The following is a 15,313-nucleotide window of genomic DNA, read 5'->3' on the forward strand; positions in this document are numbered from 1 at the left end:
GCCTTGAGCTGTGCGGTGAGAAGCTGTGTGGGCAGAGCCGACAGGGTTTCAGGGGTTAGCGTGGCGGCAGTGAAACGCAGCCGCATCACCCTGCGCAGCTCGCTGACCACCTCCCGAACCACATGCTCCGACGTCTGCTTAGCAGGCTCGCGGGACCAGTACGCACACCAGACGGCGTACAAGAAGGTGGCCCGCAAAGTGCTCCACAGCAGCGCGCCCGCCCCCCGCGGGCCTGAGGCCCACATACCCATGCGGTCCCCCAGCATGAAGCCCGCGTCCGTCACTGGCGGCGCCGCTGCCTGGGGCGCAACGCAGGCCCACAGCTGCTGCAGCCACGTCCTCGCCTGCGCATAAGCTGGACACTCCAGGAAGATGTGCGTCAGGCTGGCCCACGCCCGCGGGCCAGGTGGCCCGCAGGCGGGGTGAGGACAGTGCGCCCCCAACCCCCCGCACCCCGTGGTCACCCGTGGACGAATTCCCTTGCCCGCCCTGTACAGCCCGCAAGGCAGGTAAGCATGTTGCAGCCGGTACACAAGCACCTTTGCCCCCCGACTGGCGTGGCTGTCCCACAGCCTCCGCCACGTACCCCGCAGAAGGGACGCATCCGGGGGCGGCCTGCGAGGGTCGCCCTCCACTGCTGCTTTTTTTTTGAGGAATCATCCTTACAAGGTTGAACAGGGGCAGACGCGCTGCCCCCCTACTGCCCGAAAGCAGCCTGGTCCCCGAGACCAGAACCCTGACAGGGCAAGAAGAGAAGAAAAGAGAAGAAAAACAGAAAGCAAACACCTCGAAAACCGCCACCAACTACCCCCATCCATCCCACCACACCCCACCCCGACCCGGCAGACAGAGCAGAAGGCTGGCCCCCCCGCCCCCCGGGAGGGGTTGCACAAAAACACCGCCAGACCTAACCCAAGCACCAGCCTACACCACAGCCTAACCGCAAGAACCACCACCACCGCGCGCCAGAAGAGGAAACACCAGCGCTACGCACTCGCCCCGCCCAAACCCACCCCACCCCCACAAGTCGGTTGCTTAAGCAACACCCCAGGAGAACCGGCAGAGGAGACACAAGCAGAAAACTAAACGGGCCAGATGTGGCGCTGACTAGGCGGGCTCCAGCCCGCTGCAAGACGCGCTGCGCAGGAAGTCCCACAGCCGCCCAGGCGCTGCGACGCCAGCAAGAGCTAAAACACATGGGCGCCAGATAAGCTGATGACGATAAACGCCACGCCAGCGCCTGGAACGAAACGCCGCCCAAAAGGAAACCTAGGGGGCCTGCACAGGTGATGCAAGCGTCAGCCGCAAGTTCAACTTCGGTGACCCACCCTGAACCTCCTCCACTTCACAAAGCGCGCCACCCGCCGACCAGATGGCAACAAAGTGCTCCAGCTTAGCCGCCTTGAGCTGTGCGGTGAGAAGCTGAGTGGGCAGAGCCGACAGGGTTTCAGGGGTTAGCGTGGCGGCAGTGAAACGCAGCTGCATCACCCTGCGCAGCTCGCTGACCACCTCCCGAACCACATGCTCCGACGTCTGCTTAGCAGGCTCGCGGGACCAGTACGCACACCAGACGGCGTACAAGAAGGTGGCCCGCAAAGTGCTCCACAGCAGCGCGCCCGCCCCCCGCGGGCCTGAGGCCCACATACCCATGCGGTCCCCCAGCATGAAGCCCGCGTCCGTCACTGGCGGCGCCGCTGCCTGGGGCGCAACGCAGGCCCACAGCTGCTGCAGCCACGTCCTCGCCTGCGCATAAGCTGGACACTCCAGGAAGATGTGCGTCAGGCTGGCCCACGCCCGCGGGCCAGGTGGCCCGCAGGCGGGGTGAGGACAGTGCTGCTGCAGCCGCCGCGGCCGTGGCAGGCCCCGTGCTAGGCCCCGCCCCGCCCGCCGCCTGCTCCTGCAGCCGCGCGGAACGCCGCGGCCCCTCACCCGAGTGCTGGGACGGGGACGCATATGACTGCAGTTCTCTCGCCGGCGTGTTCTGCTGCCCGGCTGCCGCAGAGGTGCGGTGGAGCCAGGGGTCCAGAGCCACCGGGTTATTGTGGAAATGCTGCGCCGCCGTGGTGGTCAGCTGCGCCGCTGCACGCTGCCACTCCGCCTCCCGCTCCACCAGCCGCGACTGTGCCGCCGGCTGGGTCCCCGAACCCCCCGCCTGCTGTGCTGGCGCTGGGCACGGCATAGCTGCAGGGCGGGCCGGAGCCGGAGGTGCGGCCGGGTTAGCCGCGGTGATGGCCCGCCGCACGTCCCGCACCGTGTAGTCCGCCAAGCTGACACCCGCGATCCGGCAGTGCTCCGGGTTAGCGTGGCGGCAGTGAAACGCAGCCGCATACATCACCCTGCGCAGCTCGCTGACCACCTCCCGAACCACATGCTCCGACGTCTGCTTAGCAGGCTCGCGGGACCAGTACGCACACCAGACGGCGTACAAGAAGGTGGCCCGCAAAGTGCTCCACAGCAGCGCGCCCGCCCCCCGCGGGCCTGAGGCCCACATACCCATGCGGTCCCCCAGCATGAAGCCCGCGTCCGTCACTGGCGGCGCCGCTGCCTGGGGCGCAACACAGGCCCACAGCTGCTGCAGCCACGTCCTCGCCTGCGCATAAGCTGGACACTCCAGGAAGATGTGCGTCAGGCTGGCCCACGCCGGCGGGCCAGGTGGCCCGCAGGCGGGGTGAGGACAGTGCGCCCCCAACCCCCCGCACCCCGTGGTCACCCGTGGACGAATTCCCTTGCCCGCCCTGTACAGCCCGCAAGGCAGGTAAGCATGTTGCAGCCGGTACACAAGCACCTTTGCCCCCCGACTGGCGTGGCTGTCCCACAGCCTCCGCCACGTACCCCGCAGAAGGGACGCATCCGGGGGCGGCCTGCGAGGGTCGCCCTCCACTGCTGCTGCTGCAGCCGCCGCGGCCGTGGCAGGCCCCGTGCTAGGCCCCGCCCCGCCCGCCGCCTGCTCCTGCAGCCGCGCGGAACGCCGCGGCCCCTCACCCGAGTGCTGGGACGGGGACGCATATGACTGCAGTTCTCTCGCCGGCGTGTTCTGCTGCCCGGCTGCCGCAGAGGTGCGGTGGAGCCAGGGGTCCAGAGCCACCGGGTTATTGTGGAAATGCTGCGCCGCCGTGGTGGTCAGCTGCGCCGCTGCACGCTGCCACTCCGCCTCCCGCTCCACCAGCCGCGACTGTGCCGCCGGCTGGGTCCCCGACCCCCCCGCCTGCTGTGCTGGCGCTGGGCACGGCATAGCTGCAGGGCGGGCCGGAGCCGGAGGTGCGGCCGGGTTTTTTTTTTTTTGAGGAATCATCCTTACAAGGTTGAACAGGGGCAGACGCGCTGCCCCCCTACTGCCCGAAAGCAGCCTGGTCCCCGAGACCAGAACCCTGACAGGGCAAGAAGAGAAGAAAAGAGAAGAAAAACAGAAAGCAAACACCTCGAAAACCGCCACCAACTACCCCCATCCATCCCACCACACCCCACCCCGACCCGGCAGACAGAGCAGAAGGCTGGCCCCCCCGCCCCCCGGGAGGGGTTGCACAAAAACACCGCCAGACCTTACCCAAGCACCAACCTACACCACAGCCTAACCGCAAGAACCACCACCACCGCGCGCCAGAAAGGAAAACACCAGTGCTACCAACACTCGACCCGCCGTAACCCACCCCACCCCCACAAGTCGGTTGCTTGAGCAACACCCCAGGAGAACTGGCAGAGGAGACACAAGCAGAAAACTAAACGGGCCAGATGTGGCGCTGACTAAGCGGGCTCCAGCCCGCTGCAAGACGCGCTGTGCAGGAAGGCCCACAGCCGCCCAGGCGCTGCGACGCCAGCCAGAGCTAAAACACATGGGCGCCAGATAAGCTGATGATGATAATACGCCACACCAGCGCCTGGAAAGAACCGCCGCCCAAAAGGAAACCTAGGGGGCCTGCACAGGTGATGCAAGCGTCAGCCGCAAGTTCAACTTCGGTGACCCACCCTGAACCTCCTCCACTTCACAGAACGTGCCACCCGCCGACCAGATGGCAACAAAGTGCTCCAGCTTAGCCGCCTTGAGCTGTGCGGTGAGAAGCTGAGTGGGCAGAGCCGACAGGGTTTCAGGGGTTAGCGTGGCGGCAGTGAAACGCAGCCGCATCACCCTGCGCAGCTCGCTGACCACCTCCCGAACCACATGCTCCGACGTCTGCTTAGCAGGCTCGCGGGACCAGTACGCACACCAGACGGCGTACAAGAAGGTGGCCCGCAAAGTGCTCCACAGCAGCGCGCCCGCCCCCCGCGGGCCTGAGGCCCACATACCCATGCGGTCCCCCAGCATGAAGCCCGCGTCCGTCACTGGCGGCGCCGCTGCCTGGGGCGCAACGCAGGCCCACAGCTGCTGCAGCCACGTCCTCGCCTGCGCATAAGCTGGACACTCCAGGAAGATGTGCGTCAGGCTGGCCCACGCCCGCGGGCCAGGTGGCCCGCAGGCGGGGTGAGGACAGTGCGCCCCCAACCCCCCGCACCCCGTGGTCACCCGTGGACGAATTCCCTTGCCCGCCCTGTACAGCCCGCAAGGCAGGTAAGCATGTTGCAGCCGGTACACAAGCACCTTTGCCCCCCGACTGGCGTGGCTGTCCCACAGCCTCCGCCACGTACCCCGCAGAAGGGACGCATCCGGGGGCGGCCTGCGAGGGTCGCCCTCCACTGCTGCTTATTTTTGAGGAATCATCCTTACAAGGTTGAACAGGGGCAGACGCGCTGCCCCCCTACTGCCCGAAAGCAGCCTGGTCCCCGAGACCAGAACCCTGACAGGGCAAGAAGAGAAGAAAAGAGAAGAAAAACAGAAAGCAAACACCTCGAAAACCGCCACCAACTACCCCCATCCATCCCACCACACCCCACCCCGACCCGGCAGACAGAGCAGACACTGTAACGACGGGAAACTCGCGTCTCGGCGCGTCTCAGCGCGTCCGAGCGCGTCAGGATGCGTCAGGGGGCGTCTGGCCGCGTATCGTGACGCGAGTGCTGAGACGCGAACAGTGACGCGAACTACTTTGAAGGGGACCCATACCGTGGTGCGCACGGTGTTTTACACTAGCCTATACTGCTATTGCGACAAATGTAGCCTTGCCCGGCAGTATGTGGGCTGTCATGGGCAGATTGGCCCCTGCACCTGCGCCTGCTGCCGCAAGCCCCTGCACCCCTGGCCCTGCACCCGGGCGGGCTGGCCAGCCCCGCCTCTGCCCCGTCGCCCCAACCAACCTTTAGGCGCAGTTCAGCCAGCCTGCGCCAGCCAGCCGATATGTGCCGATACTGCTTGCAACAAGCCTATAAGCCTAGATACAGTAAGCAAAGGCATTGGCACAGGCGAGCATCGGTGACACCGGTGCAATCGGTCGCCCACCACCAAGTATTTGCCCCTTGCCTCGTTTGACCGCTATTCTCTTGAAAACATAAACATGACTGACGAACTCATGAATCACTCATGATACGTCTGCCAACGGGCCTTGTTCCGTTGGTGGCGGCCTGGGGCCTTCAGAGCGCGCTTCACAGCGGGCTTGTATGGCTCCAGGCCGACCAACCCACCTCAGCGCTTACTGCGCACGTAGTGCTGTCAATGTTAACATTAGTGTTAGTGCTGGCGGCTCTGGCAACGGTTCACCTGAGCTTTGCTCCTCGCGCTATCAGCCAAAGTTCACAAACGGAAGAGCTACAAATCTTCATTAGGCTTCCTTCAGGGCAACTCGTCACGTTCGTGGGACCTGTCGATGCCACTGTGGGCTCTGTCTTCGACTTTATCGCTTCCACGACCCTCTTCCATCTAGATAACAGCCGGATATGGCGCTTGGTCGCGCGCGGCAGCGACACGCTGCTGGAGCGTTCGACCGTGCTGGCACGTCGTGGCCTGGCGTCCGGTTCCGAGCTGCAAGTGCTCGCACGGCTAATGGGTGGCACTCCAAAGAGAAGGCCATCAGCACCCTCAGGTATAGTTGTTGGGAGTCAAGAGGCTTGGCACGGCAAAGGACTTACAACCACACCGTGTGCACGCAGACAACTGGCTCAGCCTCCACCGCTTCACCCGCTTCCGAAACCACTTCGGAGACCCCGTCTACACGTGCACCAACCCTGGATGCCGTTCGCCAACACAGTTCAAGGATAGAGCGGCTTGCTCTCGCCACGAAAAATGCTGTGAGGGTGCACCTCGGGACCTCCCTCTCCCTGCCGGTACCGGTGGCGAAGGCGGCCTAGGAGACGCTGACTTTCCTGAGGGAGGGAGGGATTCGCCTGCGGGTTCTGTTAGTGAGAGCGACAGCATGGACACTAACGGTAGCGGCACCGGCAGCGGTAGCGGCACCGGCAGAGGTAGCGGCACCGGCAGCGGTAGCGGCACCGGCAGCGGTAGCGGCACCGGCAGCGGTAGCGGCACCGGCAGCGGTAGTGGCACCGGCAGCGGTAGCGGCACTGACGGCGGCGGCGGCGGGAATGTTGGCAATGGCAGTGACAGGAGTGGTGGTGGCTACAGTAATAGCGGCAGCGCCCGGGTGGACAGCGACTACCTATACTCCGATGAGGAAGAGGAAGATGCTGCTGACGCTGAACCGGGTAAGTTGCAGGTTGCGGTCCTCCTTTGCGCGCCGCAAGCCCGGGTCTGGGTGCTGGGTCATGCCTCTGTCCTGGGGTTCTCGCTTCCGGACATGGCTTATGTTCAGATCGTTGAGGAGCGACATCTAACTTTGCATTACCCTGATGTCCCGCCCAACCCTGCCCCCCCACCCCCAATCCACAGGTCATTTCCTGGCGGCAGCTCTACACCGCGTTGTGGCTTCTCTCGACCAGGACGACCCTGCCAACATCAACACCATTGAGCTGCTGAATGCTATTCTGCAGCAATTCGGGCACCTGGCGCCTGTTGACGGCGACGGTGATGCTGATGACCAAGCCGGTGCGGTTGCCAACGACCTTGCGGCGCAGGGTATGGTCATGCAACCCACCAACATCTCCGAACTACAGCATGGTGCGCGGTCTGTGCAGCACTTCAAGGGCATCATGTCAGAGCCGCTGTGGAGAACAGGCACTCAATGTAAGTCGGGATGTGGGTCGGGTCGGGTCGGGCGGGGTTGGGACAGCGGGATTTCGACAGGCTTTGACAAGGGAGCTCTGGGGTATGGCGTGGTGGGCGCAGCAGCAGGCGCGGGCAACACTGGAATGGAATGGGTATTCGAACTGCCACTGCAACGCCACGGAATTCTGTGTATGTAACGGCGCACTTGATTGACGCGATGCACCTCCCTTTCCGTGGCTTTCACCCTCTCCGCTGGCACACTACTGCAATTCCGGTACGACACCTATCTGCGCAGCTGCACCTATCACTGTGGGGCAGTTTGCTTACGCTTGGATGAAGGAGAAGATTGATGGGCGCGTACGGGATAATGTTGCGGACCGTCAGCTGCGTTTCCTTCGTGACGTGTGCTTTCCACCTGGCAATAACTTGCCCCCGTCGCTGTACATAATGAAGAAGATGTTGGACATTCCAGACGCACGTGACTTTGAGAAGCACGTTTGTTTGAGCGACAAGTGCTTGTTCCCTGATTTCCCTCGAGATGAGTGGCACCAGCACCTGCAAGATGAGTGCGGCTGCGGCCATCGACGGTTTAAGCCTGCCCGGCCAGGACACCAACCAGTTCCGAACAAGGTACGTTGCATGCTTTACTTGTTGCCCATGCGGAGCCTCCCCATAGCAATAAGTCTCCCCAGGTCTCCCAATCCTGCATGCCCTTGTTCCGTCAACCCTTCTTGACTTCAGTGCCCTTTGCCATGACCGCGTGCACGTGCTGTCTTCCCACAGAGGTTCTACGACTTCGGTGTCGAGAATGTCGTGCGCGGCATGTTCATGGACCCACGGTTCTGCACGTTTCGCGGCACAGGGCGCGACAACAACCCTGACGACTTCTACGGCTCGCGGTACGCGCAAGACATCAATGCCAAGACTTCCGGCGAGTTCTTCGAGCCCGACAGCTCGGCTTACGACCTGGGCTTTGACTTCGGCGAGGTCTTCTCATTCAAGAAGTACAGCTGCGGGATGCTGTTCATTCGGTGCGTGTGACGGACCTCAGCCTGTTGTATAGTATGGGCAATTGCTTTCCTGTGCACCTACAGTGTCTCCGTGTGCATTTGATGTAATGGGCATCGTTAGGTATGTGCCTATGCTGTAATCATCACCCACCAGACCTTATTGCTCCCCTCTTTAACTGCTGTCTTCAGGTGCGCGGACCTGCCAGTGACTCAACGCAGCAAGCGCCGCCACTGCTTCCCCCTGATCATCACGCCCGGACCTTCGGAGCCTGACTCAATGGAAGTCTACTTGCGCCCAACACTGACAGCATTCAAGGCCTTCGGGCCTGGCACCGAGGGTATGACCGTGGTGGACGCTGCTTCGGGCCGGACCTTTGGGCACAAGATGTTTCTGGGCGGTATCTTTGCTGGTGAGTGGGCTTTTAGTCCGTGCTGGGGCGGGAGCGTTTGGGGACGGTAGTGGTGGGGCGGGGGCAGGAGTGCTCAGGCGTGGGCGGGAATGCTAGGGTGGTGTGGGAGAGCTGGGGCAGGGGTGGGAGTGCAGGGGCGGGGCGCGGGGCAGGTGTGCTGGGGTGGGGTGGGAGTGCTGGGGTGAGGGCAGGAGTGCTGTGGCTTAGGTGGGCATGATGGGGCGGGGTTGGGCTGGTGGTGGTGGTTCTGGGGTGGGGGTAGGAGGACTGGGGGCGGGAGTGCTTGGGTCCGTATGTTGACCTCTGCTTGGTCTGCACGCAGATACGCCTGCAAACCGGACGTTGAGTCTTTGGCTCTCCCATGCGGCCAAGAACGCATGTGGGCACTGCATGCTGCTGGGAGAGACTGGCCCTAACGGCCATGGTACATACTTTCTGGGGTACAACAAGCCGGCGGACATCAACACAGCGCTGAACGTCCTGTTGCCACCTGACTGTCAGATGCCAGAGACTGCACTATGCGGTGACAGCAGGATCCGGATCTCTCATGCGCACCACATGGATCGGGCACAGGTTGTGGAAAGTAATCATGACTTGGCATCGGCGCTGGGTTGCCATGGCATTTCCTGCATAGCGAAGGAGCTGTCGTACATAGACATGAATAACGTGTGGGTTGTGCCCATAGCGCATGCAGCTCTGTTCGGTGTCATCAAGAAGTTCTGGCACTTTGTGCTGGGCGAGTCCGTCAAGAAGGCTGAGAGTGACTTTGTGTTAAGTGTAGAGGCTCGTCGCAGAATGACTGCACGTGCATCCCATTTCATCATTACTAATGACTTTAACCGACCCTACCGTGACATTGTCCCCTGCTCGTACTGGACCATGGAAGAATGGCTACACTGGACGGACTGCTTCTCCCTATACGTCCTGCACTCGCACGGAGGGGATCCTAATAAAGTTGTGATGCCGGTAGTTACACGGAAAGATGATGCAGGGCTGGATCGTGAGTTTGACCTGGGGAGAATGTGGGAGATGTTGCGCACGGCCATGCTGCATTATCTGCGGTATGACCAATTCTCGGAGGCTGCGTGTGACAGTGCAGCAGTAACCTTCAAACAGTTCTGCTGTGACTCGGAGCTCGTGTTTGGCATGAAGTTTGCTACCTACAACATGCATCTACTGGCATGTAGGCTACGCGAGCAGGAGCGTGCACGTGGGCACGTGGCGTTTGCAACTGAGTTCTGGGTCGAGCGCGGTGTGCAGCAGGTCAAAAGTGGGGTCAAGTTCCGCACAACCAGGTGTCCAGAGCAAATTATTGTGAGTGGGTTCCTTGCAAGTGCCCGGCTCGCTGAGATGCGAGCTGAGCGTGGCAGGGGAGGTGGCACCGCGGATGGTGGTGCAACCGGGCCAGCCGGGGTAGAGGCCGGCCATGCACTGGCTGCGGGTGGGAGCCAGTACAAGTCATTTGATGAGTGGGTGCCAGATTACCGTGCAGCACACGTCACATTGACGGGGGATGTTTGCGCGGATGTAGAGGATGGTGAGGGTTCCCAGCTGCTTGGGCGCGGATATGTGGCGGGTCCGACCGAGCGGACAGTTGTCTTCGAAGCATTCATGAAGGCTTTTAGTAAAGAGGACTTTGCGACACGTTCAGGTGTGGTGGAGGGTGACTTGCAGAACGCAAGTGTTATTATATTCAAACGTGCACTTGTACGACGTGACCAGGTTTTACTATCTACAAAGTATAACTTGACCACTGCACGTGAGTCATTTTATGTGAAGACTAAGTATGCGCCATCCCTTGACACCCCAGAGGACGATCAGGACGTGTCTGTGTATGTTGGAGAGGTTGCATTCTATGCTCGTGTGCAAACCGTGCGTGGGGTTGTATGCCGTGTGGCGATTTGCGAATTGCATAAGGTGGAGGTGGTACGGCCGCAGTCGTTGTACTATGCTGCAGACTTTAGTCGCCGCAAGGCAACCCCCAACCAAGAACGCCAGCAGACGTTCCTGAACTCGTTCCCCGTGCTATTGCAAGCCATTGACTCGAAGGTGATGCGCTGCAAGCTCGACGAGAATAAAAGTTACTTCATTACGTACCACTTGTTTTCTCAGTTGCCAACCAATGATGGTGATTGGCAAGGAGCAGTGCAAGTTGGGTAGCCGCTCACGCGGCTGATGCAGTCTGTAACATGATGATGTCTTCTGGGCTTGTGTCTTCCGGGGCCGCCAACCGTTCCAGTAAAGAAAACTTCCCGGCTGCCGACAGCGCACGCAGCCCTGCACCGGTGCCGTATGACGATGCAGCCCCAGTCCCCTTCCCGCCGTTCCACTAAAGAAATCTTCCCGGCTGCCGACAGCGCACGCAGCCCTGCACCGGTGCCGTATGACGATGCAACCCCAGCCCCCTTCCCGCCTTTCCACTAAAGAAAACTTCCCGGCTGCCGACAGCGCACGCAGCCCTGCACCGGTGCCGTATGACGATGTAGCCCCAGCCCCCTTCCCGCCGTTCCACTAAAGAAATCTTCCCGGCTGCCGACAGCGCACGCAGCCCTGCACCGGTGCCGTATGACGATGCAACCCCAGCCCCCTTCCCGCCTTTCCACTAAAGAAAACTTCCCGGCTGCCGACAGCACACGCAGCCCTGCACCGGTGCCGTATGACGATGCAGCCCCAGCCCCCTTCCCGCCGTTCCACTAAAGAAAACTTCCCGGCTGCCGACAGCGCACGCAGCCCTGCACCGGTGCCGTATGACGATGTAGCCCCAGCCCCCTTCCCGCCGTTCCACTAAAGAAATCTTCCCGGCTGCCGACAGCGCACGCAGCCCTGCACCGGTGCCGTATGACGATGCAGCCTCAGCCCCCTTCCCGCCTTTCCAGTAAAGAAAACTTCCCGGCTGCCGGCAGCGCACGCAGCCCTGCACCGGTGCCGTATGTCAATGCAGCCCCAGCCCCCTTCCCGCCGTTCCACTAAAGAAAACTTCCCGGCTGCCGACAGCGCACGCAGCCCTGCACCGGTGCCGTATGACGATGTAGCCCCAGTCCCCTTCCCGCCGTTCCACTAAAGAAATCTTCCCGGCTGCCGACAGCGCACGCAGCCCTGCACCGGTGCCGTATGACGATGCAACCCCAGCCCCCTTCCCGCCTTTCCACTAAAGAAAACTTCCCGGCTGCCGACAGCACACGCAGCCCTGCACCGGTGCCGTATGACGATGCAGCCCCAGCCCCCTTCCCGCCGTTCCACTAAAGAAAACTTCCCGGCTGCCGACAGCGCACGCAGCCCTGCACCGGTGCCGTATGACGATGCAGCCCCAGCCCCCTTCCCGCCGTTCCACTAAAGAAAACTTCCCGGCTGCCGACAGCGCACGCAGCCCTGCACCGGTGCCGTATGACGATGTAGCCCCAGCCCCCTTCCCGCCGTTCCACTAAAGAAATCTTCCCGGCTGCCGACAGCGCACGCAGCCCTGCACCGGAAGCTTCCCAGCATCTGAGACACAAGTTTCCCATCAGTACAGTATTGATCTTCCGGCCTCTTGTTTGTTTACCTATGGAACTCATAACAACAACGATACATGCTTGCGACCAGCCGTGCATGGCTGATCCGCCCGCTCAGCACTTCCCACCACTGCCCTGCGCCCGGCGGCCCTTTATAGCTGACTGCGGCAGGGCCGCACCCGCAGCCCGCTTCTGGGATGGCGGATGACATCCAGCCTCGGCCTCACACCCCGCGCTTGCGGCCATGCGCAGGATCTCCGCCTCAAACTCCTCACCGCGCTTGCACATGACATGCAGAGATGCGGTCTTGCCCTCCGCCGCCAACTCCAACCGCCCACGTGCCTCGGCCCTCCCCACTTTCACATCAGACTGGCGTGACACAACGCCAGAGCCCACCGTCACGCCGCACGGCATGCCCGCCTCATCGAATTTAGCGTTAAGTGGCACACGCAAGTCAGCACCGTGCACCACCTGCCGCGCGTCGAACACCAGCAGGTCGCTGTCCTGGGTGCGGGTGTAGGCGCTGACCCCACCAAATGTGAACAGGTTGCGGCTGACATGCGCCGCACGCTCCACATCGTCCAGGAAGTCCTTGCACTGCATGGCGATGAGGGGTGAGCTGTCATACAGCAGGCCAGGGCCATACCCATAAGCGCGCCAGCGAGCCCACGCCCAAATTGTCAAGCACCGGCTTTGGTCAGGGCAATGCTCCCTGGCTGGCATTTGCATCCTTCCTCCACCCGGCCACAAAAACGTTCCGCCGGGTCCCTTCTCCACCCCACCAGCTCGTCCAACCCTTGACGCCTGGCAGCTCACCCGGCGCCCTGTTGCCGACTTCCACAGAGCCAGGAACACGACAGTTGGCGTTGCGTCGTCCGGGTCCAGATGCGGGTGTGTGAAGTAGTCCAGCCCAACCGGAACCAGGCCCCATGGCGCCCCTGTCGCCAGGATTGCAGGCGTACCCGCGACGGTCTCCTTCGCGCTCGTCACGAGGTAGTCCCACATCGCCAGCAGCAGCATGGCGATGCACAGGCCGAACGCACCAATGACCACCCGCGCTTCGTGGCTCCTCGATGTGTGCGCATACCTGTCAAGGAATCAGGCCGTGCACCTTGCATCTGTTGCCAAGCCATCCCGAACGCCGCCCAAAGCCCTCGCCTCCCTGGATTTCCCCTCAGGTTCCGCTCCACCACCGCTACGCACGCCCCTCCCTCCCTGCCATCGCTTGCCAGTCCCATACCACTCACATGGTCACGCGGCTCGCCTTGTTGGTCTGCACATGCCGGTAGCCTGCCATGTGAGTTTCGCCGCCACACTCTTTCAGCCGACCACGGGGGACCTTCTTCAGCGTCTGCGCCTCCATCAGGCGCCGCTGCATGTTGCGCGCCGCTCGCACCAACACCGGGTACTTGCTCTGCATCACCGGCCCCGGCACATACAGGACCAGGAGGACTGGGTTGAACACGCCGTCAGTCCCCGTCATGTCAATCCAGAACAGGCATGCCCTGCCCGTCATGTCCCAGTACACGGTCAGCGCTAGCTCCGCTGATGTGCGGGGTCTCCCCGCAGATTGCGCCTCCAGGTCCAACGCCGCACGAGCTTTGGCGCGCGCATTGCACGCGTCGAGCACGTTCGGCCGCAGTTGCCGCACGTTGCCTCGCAGTAGGTCGCGGAGGGCATCGGGGACTCGCAGGGCGATGTACAGCTCCCTCAGCAAGGTGCCATCGGTTAGCTCTCCAGCAGCAACCTGGTGCGGACACACGGTCACAAATGGCATTCAAGACATCCAACACACAATTGCAGTGCTCAGGACCCCTGCACCGCGGCCTGTTGGGGGGCCTGGGGTAATGGCGGTCCCACACCACAGATACCCAAAGTTCCCCCCTCACCCCGGGCTCCGGCAGGTCTGTCACAACATCAGTGCCAGAGCGGGCAGCACCAGCACCACTGCTTGCTGCTTCCACATCAGCCATTCCCTCCTTTGGCGTCACCACATTCAATGGTGGTGCAGCCACCGCAGTGCCCTCCACCGCGGCTGCTGCCGTAGTCGATGAAGCTGGCCGCCCATCCTCCACGCCACCGGACTCCCCCTCCTCCAGGCACGCGCCCTGTGCAGGCATTCGTGCATGAGGGCGTACGCATGCCGACCAGGCCCGCCTGCCATCGAGGCCACATCACGTGCATGCATGCATGTCCACATTACGTGCACCCTATGGCCTTGCCGCCCCATCCCGGCTGCGCACCTTCAGCTCCAGGATCGCGGACAGGGACACGATCTCGTTGTCCTCCACCATGCCCATGATGCTCTCCTCCACGTCCGGCGCCACATCCCCCACCTCATCGCCCATTGCCTGGGGCCTGGCCATGGGTGGCAGCTCCAGCCGTACCAGCTTATCCGCAATGCCGGCGAAAAGCGTCAACTTGTCCCCCCGTTCCCTGGCCCTTCTTAGCTCCCTGCGAGAGCCGGCGGATTGTGTGGGATTTCAGTCAGCGCGCCCAGCCCCTCGCGCCGAGGCCTGAGCCCCCACATCCGTGCTCCGGGCAGCCCCTTCCAATTCGGGTTAGCCCGGTCGGCCCCGGACGCCCCCGCTCCCCCCTGCCATGCCCCATCTGAGGCCTCCGCCCAATCCAGGCCCGCCTCCGGCGATGTGACGTACCCCGGCCACCACAGCCCATCCATCCAAGCCCTCCCAACCATGGCCTGTACCTCCCCCCAGCCTCACCTTCCCGGCCGTGACGCCTCCACTTCTCGCCCAGCGCCAACAGGAACCTTGGGGGGCACCCGCGGTGGGCGGCCTTGGAAGGATCCCTCCTCCACCGCTGCTCCTCCTCGACTCGTGCCGCGAGGCATGAGGCTTTAGGCATGCCCGGCATGTCCAGCCGCACAACGCCGCCGGCCCTCGCAAGTGCCGCCCTGCACATGCAGCCCGCATGTGATTTTGCGGAAGTCCCGCGAGTGTCCCCCTTCCCCTCCTCAAATCTCACCTTACTATTACGGCCTCATCAGATGACAGCGACAGCGTCCCCTTCTTCAAAACCGTCTCAGTTATGTCCAAATCCTTGCGGGCCTCGCCCTGCTCCAGGCCAACCTCTTCCGAGCTAGACGGCTCCATTCCTATTAGGTGCTTCTTCCAAATCAAGAGGCACCGGGCCCGCGAACGCCGTTCAACGCGACGTTGCCACCCGGAGCCCTGGGTGGCAAAGTCGGCGCGCCTGTAACTCCGTGGCAGTCAGTGCTGCTACTATGTACTCTTGCTTATATTGTTTATGCCCCACCATTTGCCGAGCCCAAACGCGTGTCTCTGGCTATCGCCCACCACCGGCCCGCCCCCGCCCCATGCGCAAAACCCTACCCCTACCAGTCCCTCCCTTTAC

The 15,313-nt window shown here is 62.5% G+C and overlaps 2 protein-coding genes across 5 annotated transcripts; one reads left to right on the forward strand and one right to left on the reverse strand.

The window, feature by feature from the left end:
* The first annotated feature begins 5,271 nt into the window (after positions 1–5,271).
* On the forward strand, positions 5,272–10,649 carry CHLRE_14g622100v5 (uncharacterized protein). Of its 3 annotated transcripts, none has more exons than XM_043070204.1 (8): positions 5,272–6,071; positions 6,205–6,567; positions 6,752–7,045; positions 7,323–7,657; positions 7,811–8,058; positions 8,227–8,447; positions 8,770–8,826; positions 8,949–10,649. In XM_043070204.1, exons 2-8 carry the CDS (start codon positions 6,279–6,281, stop codon positions 8,972–8,974), a joined length of 1,470 nt encoding a protein of 489 aa, XP_042916878.1. In that variant the 5' UTR covers positions 5,272–6,071; positions 6,205–6,278; the 3' UTR covers positions 8,975–10,649. The 3 variants fall into 3 exon arrangements, with proteins under 3 accessions (XP_042916878.1, XP_042916877.1, XP_042916879.1); XM_043070206.1 differs by having other exon boundaries at positions 5,447–6,153; XM_043070205.1 differs by lacking the exon at positions 8,770–8,826 and having other exon boundaries at positions 8,949–10,647.
* A 26-nt stretch (positions 10,650–10,675) lies between these two features.
* Positions 10,676–15,161, reverse strand: CHLRE_14g622150v5 (uncharacterized protein). Of its 2 annotated transcripts, none has more exons than XM_043070207.1 (6): positions 14,924–15,161; positions 14,182–14,392; positions 13,828–14,046; positions 13,186–13,685; positions 12,755–13,025; positions 10,676–12,535 (listed from the first exon to the last, which is right to left on the reverse strand). In XM_043070207.1, exons 1-6 carry the CDS (start codon positions 15,049–15,051, stop codon positions 12,053–12,055), a joined length of 1,812 nt encoding a protein of 603 aa, XP_042916880.1. In that variant the 5' UTR covers positions 15,052–15,161; the 3' UTR covers positions 10,676–12,052. The 2 variants fall into 2 exon arrangements, with proteins under 2 accessions (XP_042916880.1, XP_042916881.1); XM_043070208.1 differs by having other exon boundaries at positions 11,939–12,535.
* Positions 15,162–15,313: the final 152 nt, after the last annotated feature.

This window comes from Chlamydomonas reinhardtii, chromosome 14 (genome assembly GCF_000002595.2).
Source record: "Chlamydomonas reinhardtii strain CC-503 cw92 mt+ chromosome 14, whole genome shotgun sequence".
Lineage (NCBI taxonomy): Eukaryota > Viridiplantae > Chlorophyta > Chlorophyceae > Chlamydomonadales > Chlamydomonadaceae > Chlamydomonas > Chlamydomonas reinhardtii.

Bases quoted from the DNA above. Each gene is read 5' to 3' on its own strand.
- CHLRE_14g622150v5 (XM_043070207.1), bottom strand. From the start codon at position 15,051: ATGGAGCCGTCTAGCTCGGAAGAGGTTGGCCTGGAGCAGGGCGAGGCC. The intron at 13,026-13,185 runs GTGAGTGGTATG...ATTCCTTGACAG, and splicing joins AAGGCGAGCCGCGTGACCAT to GTATGCGCACACATCGAGGA. The intron at 12,536-12,754 runs GTGAGCTGCCAG...ATCGCCATGCAG, and splicing joins AGTCGGCAACAGGGCGCCGG to TGCAAGGACTTCCTGGACGA.
- CHLRE_14g622100v5 (XM_043070204.1), top strand. From the start codon at position 6,279: ATGGACACTAACGGTAGCGGCACCGGCAGCGGTAGCGGCACCGGCAGA. The intron at 6,568-6,751 runs GTAAGTTGCAGG...CCCAATCCACAG, and splicing joins TGCTGCTGACGCTGAACCGG to GTCATTTCCTGGCGGCAGCT. The intron at 8,827-8,948 runs GTGGGCACTGCA...CCTGACTGTCAG, and splicing joins CCATGCGGCCAAGAACGCAT to ATGCCAGAGACTGCACTATG.